General features: G+C 33.7%; 1 protein-coding gene and 1 long non-coding RNA gene across 5 annotated transcripts; one reads left to right on the top strand and one right to left on the bottom strand.

Moving 5' to 3' along the window:
- The first annotated feature begins 2465 nt into the window (after positions 1–2465).
- LOC149723538 (uncharacterized) lies at positions 2466–2981 on the top strand. The gene is made up of 2 exons (XR_016386924.1): positions 2466–2529; positions 2827–2981. It is a non-coding gene; the product is annotated as an uncharacterized LOC149723538 (long non-coding RNA).
- Positions 2982–11428: 8447 nt separating this feature from the next.
- LOC149723537 (uncharacterized) lies at positions 11429–13155 on the bottom strand. Of its 4 annotated transcripts, XM_089893565.1 has the most exons (7): positions 12946–13155; positions 12660–12813; positions 12498–12564; positions 12321–12437; positions 12141–12266; positions 12037–12075; positions 11742–11911 (listed from the first exon to the last, which is right to left on the bottom strand). In XM_089893565.1, the coding sequence occupies exons 1-7, from the start codon at positions 13113–13115 to the stop codon at positions 11742–11744; spliced, it is 843 nt and encodes a 280-aa protein (XP_089749691.1). In that variant the 5' UTR covers positions 13116–13155. The 4 variants fall into 4 exon arrangements, with proteins under 4 accessions (XP_089749693.1, XP_089749691.1, XP_089749690.1 ...); XM_089893564.1 differs by having other exon boundaries at positions 12321–12564; XM_089893567.1 differs by lacking the exons at positions 12037–12075; positions 12141–12266 and having other exon boundaries at positions 11429–11911.
- Between the last annotated feature and the right edge of the window lie 3378 nt (positions 13156–16533).

Here is a 16533-nt window from a genome sequence, read left to right as displayed (position 1 = left end):
GTCGGTCAGTAATATAACAGTATGTGTGGTCTTAATCATATTGTTGCAGATCTAGACACAGTATGTGAACCCTTGCTTCTCCATTGCATTAGAATTGCCAACCTCATTGCTCTAGAATGGAAATAAATGTATTCCCAAACAGTAAAAATTAGGAAGGCAAGAAGCAGCGCATGTTTCTTGTTGACGTAAATAAAGGAATGTGGACAGAAGTAACGAATGAGGAACTAACTGTGATAATCGAAGGGGCAAAGAAAGCAAATGTTACTGACCTGTTAAAGTTGAATAGAAGTTATCTTGTTGATATTCAGCTCTAAAAAATCAATATGTGCCAAATTTCGCACAGTGACCTGGGTGTCTGCTCTCATGTCCCCTCCAATATTGAGAGTGGTTGCTGACGGATTGTCATTGTTTTAATGATGTCCTTCTTCTCATCTTTCCACAATTGAAATACAGCAGGATATGCATTACTGTTTAGATATTTATAGTATGTTGATTCTGATATCCAGGTTATATTAACAGCCTTAAATGCCCGGAATAATTTTGTAGCAGAGATGCCAGCAGCAAGTAGTCCAGGCAACAAAATATTCAATGGCTGCTTCCACTGATTGTATGATTGTTGACTTGTCCAAGTTCTGGAGTTACCACAATCTTTTTTTATGCGTTTTTGATCAACCTAAAGCAGATTGAATTTGCAGTGCATTAGGGGATAAACTGTCAATGAAAAAGAAGCCCAAAAACAACACAAGAAATACTCTCCAGACCTACAGTACTAATATTTTTATATGGCTAGTTTTAAAGTGTAAATCTTATTATCCGTATGTGACAATGGTTTACAAACAAAAGTAATAAAACTTACTGTTAACCATGTTCCGTTCCACTTATAACTACACAATCCGAGCTGCTACAAATAGAAAATGTTTGGAATAATTCATGTAATTTCGACTTTGTGACAACATACTTTGCATCTTAAAGAAAATCATCAGCTGATCTGGATGGTTTATTTTTCTTTATGAATACCAATACTATAAAATTCTTTTCTTTGATACTTTTTTTGTATAACAGTAATGAATTGGATATATAGTTCTGCAATTACCTGTTTGTTTTTACAGGGCTTGGGAAATAATCAGACTATTCACTAGCTCTTTCAATCACTCTTATTTTTTCCGGGGTATTTGGTCCATAACAAGGTGGTAGAGAAGAAGAGGCATGCCTTTTTCTTTTAGTTTTCAAGTAAACACGCTTGGTTTGGGTTCCTACAATTCACTGTCAAATTGCTGTTTCAGAAGGTACATATTCTGCAATAGCACTGAGGATTTTGAATCCTGCGGATTAACTTTTGATTTTAGGTTTGGCAGAACCCTGTTTTATTACAGAGACAGTAGGCATTCACTTCTCTGGAAAGCCGAGCTTAAATGCTTAATGGATGGCAACTCCAACATTTGTGCTCACTAGTGTCGATTATATATACCAGAATATGCTGACTCATCATATTTTCATACCTAATGTTAAAGAGTCTGAACCACGCTCATACAAGTTGGTTTTTAATCAAAATTACACTTAATAAATACTACCTGTGGAATTTTTTTGTCAAAAAAATATTTAGTTTGGCCAAAAAAACGTTTTAAAAAGTGCCAAAAAATTCGCCTATTGTTGCGTCACCCGCGGGCACTATGACGTAAATTACGTCACGATCCTGTTCTAATCGAACAGCTGATTTAGGCTTTGCTGGCGGAAAATGAAATTATGTTTGCAGCAAAACAGAGTGTGTAGTGTGTACCGTTCACTTAGCGTTTTCTGTTACTTTTAAATTAAGTAGTATGCGTAGATATTGCCGTGGCCTGATTTTAGTTAATGTTTTTAAAATTGTTTGTAAGTGTATTACAGTATTACACAATTTAAAATTGTCAGTTAACAATAATGTAAAAGTGTGTGATGTATAGTCATGTAGAAGCATTTTATCTGATGAATTGGTATAAGTGAAGATCCTAGTCCACTAGCAATAGGTATTGAGCCTTTCCAGCTTGAACCTGTACTTCCAGCAAGTGTTGGGGAAGTAGACAGGCCAAGTTTACTTACCATGGAAAACAAGTCAAGCTGAGCAAATCAACAACACGATTTGGTGGGTTGACTAAGAGTCTAAGAACAGCATTTATTAAAAAATGTGACGTTTAATAAGTCTGTTGGTTGAAAAGTGTTTCACTGTCTTTTTTTCCTAAATTTGTGTAAAGACATATATATATGTTGTAAATAGGATATTCTTGACTGAGACCCAAGCATGGAATACAAATTTAGCGAAATCAATTTACAGTAATATAGTATTTATTGTTGGCCTTTATACCAAAAAGCTGGTCAATAACATGTTTATGGCTTTTGTTTAGACAGTATCGCTACACAGCTGATCAGAATTTTGTTCGATAGGTACGGGAATGACTGGAAAAGGAAAACAGAAAGGTTCAACAGTACTGAGACAGGCCAAGTTTACCTACCATGGAAAACAAGTCAAGCTGAGCAAATCAACAACACGATTTGGTGGGTTGACTAAGAGTCTAAGAACAGCATTTATTAAAAAATGTGACGTTTAATAAGTCCGTTGGTTGAAGTGTTTCACTGTCTTTTTTTTCTAAATTTGTGTAAAGACATATATATATGTTGTAAATAGGATATTCTTGACTGAGACCCAAGCATGGAATACAAATTTAGCGAAATCAATTTACACTAATATAGTATTTATTGTTGGCCTTTATACCAAAAAGCTGGTCAATCACATGTTTATGGCTTTTGTTTAGACAGTATCGCTACACAGCTGATCAGAACTTTGTTCGATAGGTACGGGAATGACTGAAAACGGAAAACAGAAAGGTTCAACAGTACTGATCAAAAGTATAAGTGAACAACATTATAGTGACAGTTCAACAACAGCAAGAATATTTCTTCATTCAGTTTTGAATGGTCTTGTTTCATACAAAATGTGATTCATGCAAGAGTTATGTTGTTTTAAATTAAGTACATTCAACATTACTAGAAATACACATAAACACATTTAAGTATTGGATTGTTTTCATTGTTTTGAATAAACAACGCTTGTACCAGATGGTGGATCTGTTTCTTCTGTGTTTTTCTGCACTCTCCAAATAAATGCTGCTTACTTGATCCGAACAAGTTTCCTTGCATATCCTAATGGGAACATATCATAGTAAAACCATCCGAAGTAAAATGCGCACTACAAATATAAGATAACCAGCATACCAATGTAATGTTCCTTGCTTTTTTTCTATGTCCCACTCTTCCTTTTGAAAATGAAAACACACACACACACTTATCGCTTTACAGCCATTCTTGTCTTGCTACTTTAAACACAGCACTAATCAGGCATGATTACTTGGCCTCTATGGTAAACTCCTATATGGTCACTCTCCAAATAAATGCTGCTTACTTGATCCGAACAAGTTTCCTTGCATATCCTAATGGGAACATATCATAGTAAAACCATCCGAAGTAAAATGCGCACTACAAATATAAGATAACCAGCATACCAATGTAATGTTCCTTGCTTTTTTTCTATGTCCCACTCTTCCTTTTGAAAATGAAAACACACACACACACTTATCGCTTTACAGCCATTCTTGTCTTGCTACTTTAAACACAGCACTAATCAGGCATGATTACTTGGCCTCTATGGTAAACTCCTATATGGTAACTTTAAATACAGATATAAATATAGTCTACCTATGCCATATGGGAAAAAACGAAAAGAATTTAAAATCTGAACCCTGGAAAATCACGAAAACTAATTCTCCACTAAGCTTGGTGGGCTATTTTGTGTGGTCATACACGGATCCTAGGAAATAACTTCCAATAGGTTGCTAAAGCCATTTAAAGTATTGTTAATATCTTAAAAAACGTTTTTGATTTGCTTATCTATCAAAACTGCACCAATAAACGATAAACCGCTGATAGGCCGGGTTTTCCCCATAAACGAAATATTGTATTGTGACGTCACACTGCCCGCGAGTGACGTTTTATACAACTTTGAAATTTGATTTTTTTAAACGTTCAAATTCTTAAATTAATGCGAATTTTCACAAACTGGCTGTTAATTTAGCATCAGTAGACATAAAACTATATTCTTATGCAAAAAGCTGCGCAACCATGAGAACCGTGGGCCGGACTCTTTAAACACGAAAAAATGACTTTTTATAAAAAAAAATGGTACAGTAGGTAGTACTAGGGAAACATAATGAACATTTTAATATAAAAAAGTGCTTAAAACTAACTAACCTCATTAATTAATTAACCTGGCGGTGCAATGTGCATTGGTTCTGCTTGTTTGACTAACTAACCTCATTAATTAATTAACCTGGCGGTGCAATGTGCATTGGTTCTGCTTGTTTGTATGGACTACATAGTTAAGGCTGTTTATGATTTTGCCCCTTTGTTTATGATTTTGCCCCTTTTTCAATCATTAGGGTGACATACCAACCTGGGAAACCTCAAATATTTGTGCATGTTGGTGACTTACTTTCTGCAATTAATAGGTAATTTATATTAGGCAAAATATCCGCACGTGATCGTTAGGTTTTCACAGGAGAACCTCTGCATTACCTCCGCAATGCAAAGGTGTAAAAACAATGGATATGTTAACCAACTTCAACAATGGCATATTGTGTAGCAGTATAAAATATCACAAGCATATCTGTCTTTTCAATGTTCGTACTATTTTGTCTGAAACAAGAACTAGTAAAGCAAAAATCGCTATGAAAAAGATACGATTTTTACAATGAGATTAACTGGCAGCAAGCAAAGTTAGAACCGCAAAAAAAATAATATAAATAACGACTTGTAAACATAATAAAGGCGTAAACAATGTTTACATCACCAAGACGAGATTACACAAGTAACAAACAAAGCTTTCATTGGGAGAAACAGTAATCTAAAAAACGCTTTGACAAAAAAGATACGAATTCATTTTTACAATGAGAGATTATTTGTTACCAACAGTGTAGCTGCAAGCAGCGTTAAAAGGGAACAAACCGAAAAATAATAATATAAATAAAGACTTGTAAACTTTTCATTTTAACAATGAGAGATCATTTGTTACTAACAGTGTAGCTGCAAGCAGCGTTAAAAGGGAACAAACCGAAAAATAATAATATAAATAAAGACTTGTAATTATCTTAAAAACGTAAACAAAGTTTACATCACCAAAACGAGATTACACAAAGAACAGATAAAGCTTTCATTGAGTATATAAAACTGCTTTTGGGGGCAGTATATTTAAACAATGTGTTTCCTAATTAATGTTGTTGTGTCTAAAAGAATGAAGGAAACTGATTTAATTTTTGTCCTATGGCCTATGTTATTGCTGCATGCTCATGTGCAGGTGTGGTAATGTGTGTAAATAAAATTGCAACGTATTATTATGTGTGCAACCTTGTGGCCATGATATTTTGTAAAAATAACTGAAGCAATAGAAATATTTAGTCTTAATATGCAGTTCGTGATTAATGTCTTGAAACAGAATTGTGATGCATTGAACTTTTGATTTTAGGTTTGGCAGAACCCTGTTTATATAGCCTAATGCTTGATTCATATTATTACAGAGACAGTAGGCGAATTTTCTGGAAAGCCGAGCTTAAATGCTTTATGGATGGCAATTCCAACATTTGTGCTTAATAGTGTCGATTATATACCAGAATATGCTGACTCATCATATTTTCATACCTAATGTTAAACACGAAAAACTGACTTTTTTATAAAAAAAATGGTACAGTAGGTACTAGGAAAACATAATAAACATTTTAATATAAAAAAGTGCTTAAAACTAACCAATAAGGAAAAAAGTGCTGAGTCAGCATATTATGTAGCTACGTTCAATCGAAAATTAAAATATAATAACATCTATGTTTTACATTTTATTATATAGTTTTGAAAAAGAAGCATTCATTATACAAAATCAGAAATAAGCTGGTTTGTATTTTAAAACTTTGATGGTAGCTTTAGATCACACATTTGTGCATGTCTATCAATGCACAAATTTTGATTTTTCGTTAGTATGCCCCTTTTGGTAAAAAGTATTAAAATGAAATTGGTAAAATGCAATTACCCCCTTTTCGGTTGGAAACCTCATTAATTAACCTGGCGGTGCAACAATATGCATTGGTTCTGCTTGCTTGTATGGACTACATAGTTAATGCTGTTTATGATTTTGACATTTTTTCAAACATTAGGGTGACATACCAACCTGGGAAACCTTAAATATTTGTGCATGTTGGTGACTTACTTCCTGCAATTAATATTTAATTTATATTAGTCAAAATATCCGCACTTGATAGGTTTTTATATTGGGCAAAAGATATGATAACAAGTACTTTTAAATTCTGTTTAATGTAGGTGCGGTCTTTGTTGAGAACCTAGGGTTTACGCGAATTTGGCCCACTACCTCAAAATTGTATATGCACATTCTATTGTATATATATAACCAAGGTTCTCTGGTAAGAAGCACCATGGGACAACTCTTTGTCTTTCCAATTGAACATACACCCATTATTGCTTGTTTGTATGGACTACATAGTTATTGCTGTTTATGATTTTGCCCCTTTTTCAAACATTATGGTGACATAACAAATTGGGAAACCTCAAATATTTGTGCATGTTGGTGACTTACTTCCTGCAATTAATAGGTAATTTATATTAGGCAAAATATCCGCGCACCTCATAGGCTTTTATATAGGGCAAAATATATGATAACAAGTACTTTTAAATTCTGTTTAATGTAGGTACGGTCTTTGTTGAGAACCTAGGGTTTACGCGAATTTGGCCCAATACCCCAAAATTGTATATGCACATTCTATTGTATATATATATAACCAAGGTTCTCTGGTAAGAAGCACCATGGGACAACTCTTTGTCTTCCCAATTAAGCATACACCCAATATTGCTTGTTTGTATGGACTACATAGTTAATGCTGTTTATGATTTTGCCCCTTTTTCAAACATTAGGGTGACATACCAACCTGGGAAACCTCAAATATTTGTGCATGTTGGTGACTTACTTCCTGCAATTAATAGGTAATTTATATTAGGCAAATATCCGCGCACTTAATAGGTTTTTATATTGGGCAAAAGATATGATGTTTATATTGGGCAAAAGATATGATAACAAGTACTTTTAAATTCTGTTTAATGTAGGCACGGTCTTTGTTGAGAACCTATGGTTTACGCGAATTTGGCCCAATACCCCAAAATTGTATATGCACATTCTATTGTAACCAAAGAATACTCTCTACCAAGAATGAAAGCTTTAGTCACGTGACTTAAGCTTAATGTCGATTTATGTTCATAAAAAGCTTTCAGATAACAAGCATTCATTTAAATTGTATAAAGACCGTGCCTAGCTTTAAAATGAGCTATTGGGAGAAGAATTTCGTCATTTTAAACCAACTTTAAATTCAATATAAAGCAAAACATGACGGGTCAGATTCGTCGCGGTTTAATTGCGCGGGTAGAGTTCGCCCCGCCATATACAATAACAGGACAGTTGTGGTGTAAAGTACTTGCGTCTGTTGCGATCACTAAGTTGCATCAACGACGTTGTTTCTTTTGTTTTATTAGAAGGTGCTTAATTACCTCTGTGGAAAAACAAAGGTATTCAAGTGCCAAGCCAAAATTGTACGTAGAAAAATGTATAAACTAATCCGAGTTAAAGTAAAAGAATTTCAAATTTTACTGTTTAGCTAAAACGCTCCTTACCTTAAGATTCACTCAAGTTTTGCGGTTTCTTTAGTAAAATATTTTAATTCTTTAGTAAATATTTAAAATGGACGCAGCTTTTATAAAAGATATAATAGAGGATTGGGACCAATTACCAGATGCTGAAGTTGAACAAAGTAACCCAGCAGATGAGATATGCAATCAGCCAACAAGCAGTAAAAGGAGAAGACATGCTGCCAAAGACACTGTCATTGAAACCAACTTTAATAATGGCTTAGTTTTTAAAATATTTAACAGTGCTGTTCAATCTCTTTTTAAGATTGGTGTCAAATGCCCTGATGGTCTTTCCTCCCTAACTCCCACTTCCGAAGCAGTCAAATTAATAGATACCTTATCTCAGGACTACATAAAAAATAAAAGTGAAAATACCTTATACAGTCAATATCCGGAACTATCAAGGAAAGCATCAAATATTTTACAGTATCCGCGCAACACTATGCCGCACAGTTGATGATTAAAATTATTGACTCAACTATACTTTGTATCAACGAAACTAAGAATGAAACAATGATTGCCGGAATAAGTTGCAGAGAGCATGAAGTTATACAATTGATATTGGTGGATATGTTGTGAAAAAGGCAAGCTTAAAACACAAGACCATTTTTGAAAAGGTCAAACCTTATTTTGTGCAGGAAATATCTGATGCCCGTTGGATAAAGTTAATGAAGTACCATGATAAAACCAGGTTGTGTTTTTCTACACCAGATGTAACACAGATTATAGAAACGCATTTTTTATATTCACAATAAAGAACACTGTGGGAAAATGATTAATGACATTGACTTTACAAGGGTACTATCCAAAGTTTTAAATGATGCTTGTTTCATGCAATTTCAAAACTGTGTTACGGAAGAGGCTAATGAAGATGGTACCAAAATAACTACCTATATTGCTGGATTGGTCGTGAGAATATTTAGCCATAATTTTGCAAAAAAACTATTAAACAAACTGTACACTAAGACAAAGACGAAGAATGCCATACGAAAGTCATTGAAAGCATAATATATATAGCCCGTTCACATGGCCAAACGAAAAAGAGACCTTTTGTAAAAAGGCTGGGCCAAAAAAGAGGCATTATTGGCGTGCGTTTACATGGCCATTTAGCACCGTTTTTTATTATTTAGTTCGCATGTGGGACTTCCCCGTGAACGTCACTTTTTGGTTTAGTATGATATTGGAATCAAGTTTGAGCAATATGGATAGTAATTTTTCTGTTGCAATTTATCGAAGAACCATGTTAAAGTTACTATGGCAAAGAAGAAAAATGATACTAGGTTGGAAACAAAAAGCTAGGAGACGGAAATTTTGTATTTTGTTAATTAAAACTACTTTTGTTTTGCTTAAGAAAGCACGACGTTTTTGGATGCTGCAAAGGTGAGTTTATTTATACCTAAGTTTGTGTTTACAGTTCTGACATTAAGCATTTTAAGGTCATCGCGGTGGTGGGAGTTCGTTAGCAATAACCAAAGTTAGTATAGACCAAGTTAGGAAACGGATTGTAAAACAACGAGTCTTGTTATCCATTGTCTCGCGTCTATGACGTCATAGTCGCCACCATTACGGAGCCCACGGCATAGCATTTTATCATTGCTGGGTGCTGTTTTTCGTTTAAATATTGCGATTTTTTAAAAACTAAGCACTTCTGCGCGAAAAAATGGTTTTCTACTAATGTTATATCTTATCACAATAATAAACCTCACAAAAATAATCAACTTTTATTGAACACTCAATCGATTAAAGAGTAAAAAAACAGAAAATATCAGGTTTACTAACCAAAAACATAAAAGAACATGTTTAAAATATAAAAATACAAACAAAAATAACATTACCATAAATACAAACGCATAACATTACAATTTACTGGTGTATCTAGCTGCAGTTTTGCATGTAAATTGCCGTGATTTTACTTTTTGGCTCACAAACTTAACACGTATACCCGGCAACGAAACTTAAGGTATCTGTGTAAAATTTGCCTAATATCGAAGTGACATTGAGGAAAACAATACTAAGTTACTATTTTTGGTCCTCTGCTTGAATTAGTAAGCTACCTTTTTTGCGTTACGGGTCTTTATGAAATCGGAAAACGCGAACACCTTATCTGCTAGTACTTAAGCAGTTTGGAGCTGCATGTCCACTCATGTTGGATTATAAATGTAGTAAAGAATGGCTCTGTAGATTCGTAGGTATGATCATATACTATTATGTAAACTAAGCTGATTGATGCTAGTCTTAATCGCCAACGTAAAGTATCCTGTTAAACCACACTGTACGCCGAAAAACAGTCAAAATATTAATTTACTTCCACATTAATTCCTAGATTTAATATTATATAACAAGATTTATATTAGAAATTATATTTTTAATGTTAAAACAACCGCTATACGTGTTTTCTAGCTTTGTATCGCTTACAAGAACTAAATAAACACATGCCGACCATGCATTTGTATAGGCGATTCACGCTCTGTGGGCTCCGTAATGGCGGACACGAGCGACGTTTCCTAACTTTGTCTATACTAACTTTGGCAATAACTACACTGATGAGTTCTGGTTGAAGGATTTTAGATTATCAAAAAACACCTTCAATCAAATTGTTGACATGGTGAGAACTGAATTAAGACCAGGTAAAGTACAAATTGGTCCATACATATATATATATAAATATATGTATACACATTAAATTCTATGTTATTTAATCCACAAGTAATGCATACTTAAACTTCTTAGATGAAAGGTCTGTTCGACAACCAATTTCTGTGGAAAAAGTGGTTGCTATAGCATTGTTTCAACTTGGGTCTTCTGGTGAATACAGAACAACCGGAATTGTTTTTGGAGTTTCTAAAGCTTCAGTTCACAAGTGTTTGCATAGGTATGATGCTTGTATAAACTTCTTTATCCTGTACTAATTGATGTGATATTGATTGAAGGTTTTGCAAAGCAATAGGCAAGCTTGTTTCACATTTTATAAAGCTTCCATCCAATGAAGAAGCTATACAAATGGCCCGAGAAAACCAGAGATTGAGTAAATTTCCTCAGTTGTGAGGTTCGGTTGATGGGTGCCATATTGCGGTTGCTCCACCGAGTCATGGTTATGCTGACTACATAAATCGCAAAATGTTTCCTTCTATAGTTCTCCAAGCTGTGGTTGACGGACAGTACAGGTGATTATTTAAAATATTTTAATGAAGAAAAAAAAGTATGTTACCAGATTATGTAAACAGATTTCTAAACATTAATGCGTGTATGCCGGGATCGAGTCATGATGCTGCAGTATTAAAGCAATCGAGCATATACAGAATGGCACAATCTGTATTGCCTGTAGTAAGTATAAATTGTCTGCAGAATGTTATGGAAGTTCACATTCATTTCAAGTGTAATTGCAGGGATCCATATTTATAAATGATGTAGAGATTCCATTAATGATTGCTGGGGATGCAGCATATCCACTTCTTCCTTGGCTAATGAAACCATATGTGGGAACCAACTTGACAGATCAACAAATGTCATTCAACTGTTACCACAGCAGTTCCAGGATTGTGGTTGAAAATGCCTTTGGAAGATTGAAGGCAAGGTGGAGAATCTTGCAAAAACCTATTCCTGTTGCTGCAGCTCCTATGGTACTTGCTGTATTCTCCACAATATTTGTGGAAACCAGCAAATGCCAGACCCACCAGAATTTAATGTAGTGCAAGAAAATGCTGTACCCAATGCTACAATAAGCCGAAATGAGCGAAGCTTGGTTCGCGACACAATTTGTAAATTTCTATCTGACAATTACCCATTGAGAACAAGTTCTCGTTTTTGAATTTTATTGAAAAGGACAATTTTGTGAAAAAACAGTACGATGAACTTAAAATGTAAAAACTGAGGTAACAAATGAAAAGAAATGTACTTGAAAAAACAGTGCGAAACATGTAAATGCAGCGAAAGAAAGTGAAAACTGTAAAAATGTATCTACATTAGAATGAGCTTATTCATTCGGAGTCATTTTTTCTTTGCAGTAATGCCTCAATCAGTTTGTTATTTTGATCTTCCATTGCTTTTATTATTTTGTCATTTTCTTTTTCCATCAATTTTCTGTCCTTGTCACCTTCATCTTCCATTGATTTTAATATTTTGCCCCACCTTGTATCTTCTTCAAGTGCTGAAATTACAAACAAAATTGTTAATAAAGAAAGCTCAGTATAAGGAAATTGTCTGCCCCTGCATAATAAATATTTCTGATCTGATTATATACCGCTTATTATCTATTTAGCAGAACTGTCCTACCTCTTTTCTTATGTCTCCTCTGAGATCTTCCAGATTCTCCTGAAAGTAATCTTTGTTTAGTGGGCCTTTTTACACCAATGATGTTTAAAGAATGGTTACTGAACCTGATATAAGTAAATCTTCCTTTGCTTCGGTTTCAATACTGCTATCATGTGTACCTGCCTGGGAAGCTGAACCAGGCTCCTGCTGTACTTCTGCCTCATTAGACGGACCAGCCTCTTGTTGTTCTTCTGCTAAATAGATTATGTTTTGAAATGAAACTTTTGGCTCATACATTAACATACCTCCTACAGCTTCTAATATTATGTAGTTGTGATCCATACTTAATTCCTCTGGTAGGAAGATATCCGTTGTTGTATTTTCACCACTTGGGTTTATGGCAGCATCAACAAATCCAGTCCCTGTAACATTTAGGATTTTAAGACTGTGATGTTTTACTTTTTGTGAATATACACAACTACCTGAAGTCGAAGGAATGTCCTCAACTTCATTTAATTGAATTGAGTCAATGCCTCCACTTGTACTTGCCTAAAACATAATAACATATTAAACTCCTTATAGCAATGCCAAGCAAACAAAATACAACAACATTTCTTTACATAATAACTTAAAGTTAGACTTACTACTTGTCTTGGTCGAGTCGACAACAAATTATGCATTTGTTCAAAATACGTCCAGGACAAAGCACCAGATGACCCTTCACCTGATTTCGATAACTTCCTGCTGTATTCATTGTATGTTTCCTTGAGTTTCTTCCATTTGTTTTTCAATTGTAATCTTAACCAATTAAATAATAATGTAATATTTGTGTAGTTTTGCGTTATAGTTAATTATATATTTCTAACATATTTCGTTAAATAATAAACAGACATTACATTATCTAGTTATGGCACTGAAGCAAAACCTTACTTTGTAAATGTGTAACCATTCAATTCCATTTGCTTGTGCACGTTATCAAACAAAACCGTTTTTCTCATCTTTTTAGAATCCATTTTGCTTATCAAACCACACTGATCAACACTTGAAATCAAACATTTTGTGCTGTCCACTGTCCATTTTGCTCGATTTGTTAGACTCATTATTTTAGTAAATATTTATTTGTCAATAATCTTAATCCCTATATTTATACCGAAAAATATATATATATAAATTATGATTTAAAGAACCTACATGCTGCTTCTGCTTAAAATCAGTACAAAACGTTTGTGTCAACTACCTTTCTTAAAATTTATCTAATAAAAATTAATTATTTTAAACTGAAACTTCGTTTTTGGTTGAAAACCATATATATTAAACTAGTTTATAACTAAACATTGTCTAAAACCTCACTGCAAATAGTAAAACAAGCATCCACAACCTCAAAGCTAAATATGAACTGACGCGCGCGCTGTGAAATGCCTCTTTTTTACGAGACTTTTCTCGTCTGGACCACCTCGCGACTTGGTCCGAATTTGCCGTCTTTTTTGAAAGTGACTCAGCAAATATTTGCCGCTTTTTCCGAAAAAAAGCGGTATGCCTTCTTTTTTTTGGCCATGTGAACGGGCTAATAGTGGGGTTATGTGGGCCACTTTTTTAAATTTCTTTTTGCTGAAACCCAATAAACTAAGATTTTACAAGAATATTTAATAGTATTCTCATTATAATATAAAGCGCAGTAAGGCGATTCTGTTCTTAATTATCAAAAATCGGTGTTAAATAGAATTTTTTTACAATTGATGAAAAGAAAGGCTATCTTAAAATAAACGTGCTAAATCATATTATTTATGACCCTCGAATTCATCATAGTTTGTGAACTTAAAACAATCAATTCAGATTAGTTGATAAAATGGCTGAAATATTTCCTACAGTTTGTTTTTGTCCTATAAAATTAGTTGTAGTTTTGTGAGAAAAATAGTCTGGTGTCAATTTGGTTTAAATTAGAGTTTCAATAAGTACAATACTACATTTTTAAATTTTAGGCATTTGAAGCCAAACTTCAAAAGATTAGATGTGTAATTCAATAATTTCTACCTTAATGAGTAATTCAAATATAATATACTGATATAATAACAAGATTTATAATCTGAATGACTATAACAAATATATTTGGAATTCAGTCACATGCACTTGGACAAATTAACGAGAGGTAGTTAAAGGGCAATAAGGTGGTGTATAGTACTAGCCAATTTGTGAAACAAAAATATAATAATATACATGGGTTATTAACAATTTTAAAATAAAAGATCCGAATTAAAAATAAAACTGTCATCATAGTCATGTATATATTATATTTATTGATTTTATGTCCCAATTTTCCCCACCCCACTATATCAAAATGAATGTTTATGTGTTTATGTTTTTTTCTTTCTTTTACCCATAGGATCATTACAAACTTTCGTCCATGCATTAATTGCAGCATGTGAACCAGTGGTGTTGCCACCTTTAATTTTAGAAATTATTCTTTTCTTTGAAAGAGCATTTATTCCGTATCCAACTTGTGATATATCAGGATTTGTATTCCGATGCATGTATTGTCTCTGAAAGTAAAAATACAAGTAAATATAAAAATACAAGTGAAAATACCCTTACTGATTTAGATTAGTATGTAGAATTTACCAGATTGCCAAACATGGCTTCGAAGCAATCTTGTGTGAGGTTGCCAAGTGGAACACCATCAATATAGTGCAACAGCTGCTTTGTTAAAGGTAAAATGTTGTTGGTGCTGAAGAGAAGTCCTTCAAACGTTTGCTTTGCAAGAATACGCTTCTCTTCTCCTCACTCTACAAAAATTAGGTTGTAATCTAAATAAAAAAATATAAAATCTAAATAAATAACTACTATTACCCTCCATTCCATCAGATAAGGAATAAAGTGGTCTTTCAGCCACAACAGATTTTCATCCTTCAAATCCGTTAAGGGGCGCTTGCTGTTTATTATGGTAAAGCATCTGAGTTACAATGATTGAGTTAATTATTACTAATAAATATTTTATTAAATGATAACATACTTGTGAAACAATTGTATAAACTCCGCCGTGCCATCAGCCCCTTCAAGATCTTCCAAAGCACATGCCACATTGTGGTTCAATGTCTGTCGAGCAATGTCAACTTTCATCTGGAAGTTGTTGAGCACATTATGCAATTTACTCTTCATTGATAGCAGCACTTACTACCTTGTTGTAAGGATTTAATAACATGTGCAGGTTAGACAATCTGGTTTTACTTAATAGGGTTGCATTATCCAAATTGTACAACGAAACTATATGGGACCATAAGATGTCTTTGCCACTTTTATTAAAGTATTTCGTTCCGCTCGGCTTTGAGCTATAAAGCCCATTACGAGTTGTCTGTAATTAGATATTCCTATGAACCACTAAATTTCACAATATTTTTTAATGCAACTTGCCTTCAGTAAATGACAAAAATCCGAAAATATTCATATTTTCCGAGAGGTATCATATGAGTTGATACAACCATAAAATTCCTTAGTATCAGAGAAAAATTTTTCTGCCAGCAATTCAAAAAACTTTCTGTTGGTGGAAGCGCCATCAGCAACCACAGCGTGAATCCTAACACCATTACTTTCACATATCCCTACTGCCTCCCAAAATGTTGAACACAGCTGAAAAGCTGGAGTGGGAAACCAGGATAAAGGAAGCAAAATGGTCTTGTGAAAAGATCTCAGATATATCACTAAAATTAAAGTTATGTCAGTATTAAATATATTTATGACTAATGCATATAGGTTCATACCACAAATATGACTAGCCAATTTATCCACGGATGTGCGATCACCAGAGTCCACCATTCCTGTTACTTTTCCATTTCGATACACTAAATTTTCTCGAACTAATAATAATAAGATTTTACTAAAACAGTATATATACCACAATAATAAAAGTTTCTGATTTGTGGTAACAAATTTGACCATTTTATTGAATTAATACATTAAATGCTTACTTTTCATCTCATCCAGTGTTAAATAGGCATCAATATTCCCACCAAGTCGTTTGATTTCATCTATTGCCACCTGATTTAAACCAGGTTTTGGAGTAACCATGTTTCTGAAAAACAGACTTGTAAAAACATATTCTGGCAATAAAAGTATGTTTCATTTACCTATAAGTTGGTGTATTTCTGCCCTGACACAAAGAAAGTCGATTAAAAAGATAAAAGGAGCTAATACCACAGTTGGAAATAAAAATGCATGGACAACTGTCTGTGAGGAACCACTACCAAAATTTGCTAAAAAGACTTAAGTAGTATTACAGGTATGTGTTGTGATAGCAAGTATATTTGTAACAAACAACACAATTTTGCTGTATAAATAAACACGAACATAGCACTACTCAAATATAATAGGCTCTGCAACCTCACTTTTTTTAACTCTTCGCAGTGCAAGTGATCTTGATTTCAGGCAATATTTGTTTAGGGAAAATTTGGGTTGTGATAGCAAGTATATTTGTAACAAACAACACAATTTTGCTGTATAAATAAACACGAACATAGCACTACTCAA

Source organism: Ciona robusta, unplaced genomic scaffold (genome assembly GCF_009617815.1).
Source record: "Ciona robusta unplaced genomic scaffold, ASM961781v2 AP042746.1".
NCBI classification, from domain to species: Eukaryota; Metazoa; Chordata; class Ascidiacea; order Phlebobranchia; family Cionidae; genus Ciona; species Ciona robusta.
Note: the sequence above shows the minus strand (reverse complement) of the source record. Positions and strands in the feature narration are given on the sequence as shown.

Bases quoted from the DNA above. Each gene is read 5' to 3' on its own strand.
- LOC149723537 (XM_089893564.1), bottom strand. From the start codon at position 13,115: ATGAGTCTAACAAATCGAGCAAAATGGACAGTGGACAGCACAAAATGT. The intron at 12,814-12,945 runs GTAAGGTTTTGC...TAATTGGTTAAG, and splicing joins AATGGTTACACATTTACAAA to ATTACAATTGAAAAACAAAT. The intron at 12,076-12,140 runs GTTCAGTAACCA...GATTACTTTCAG, and splicing joins GGAAGATTTACTTATATCAG to GAGAATCTGGAAGATCTCAG.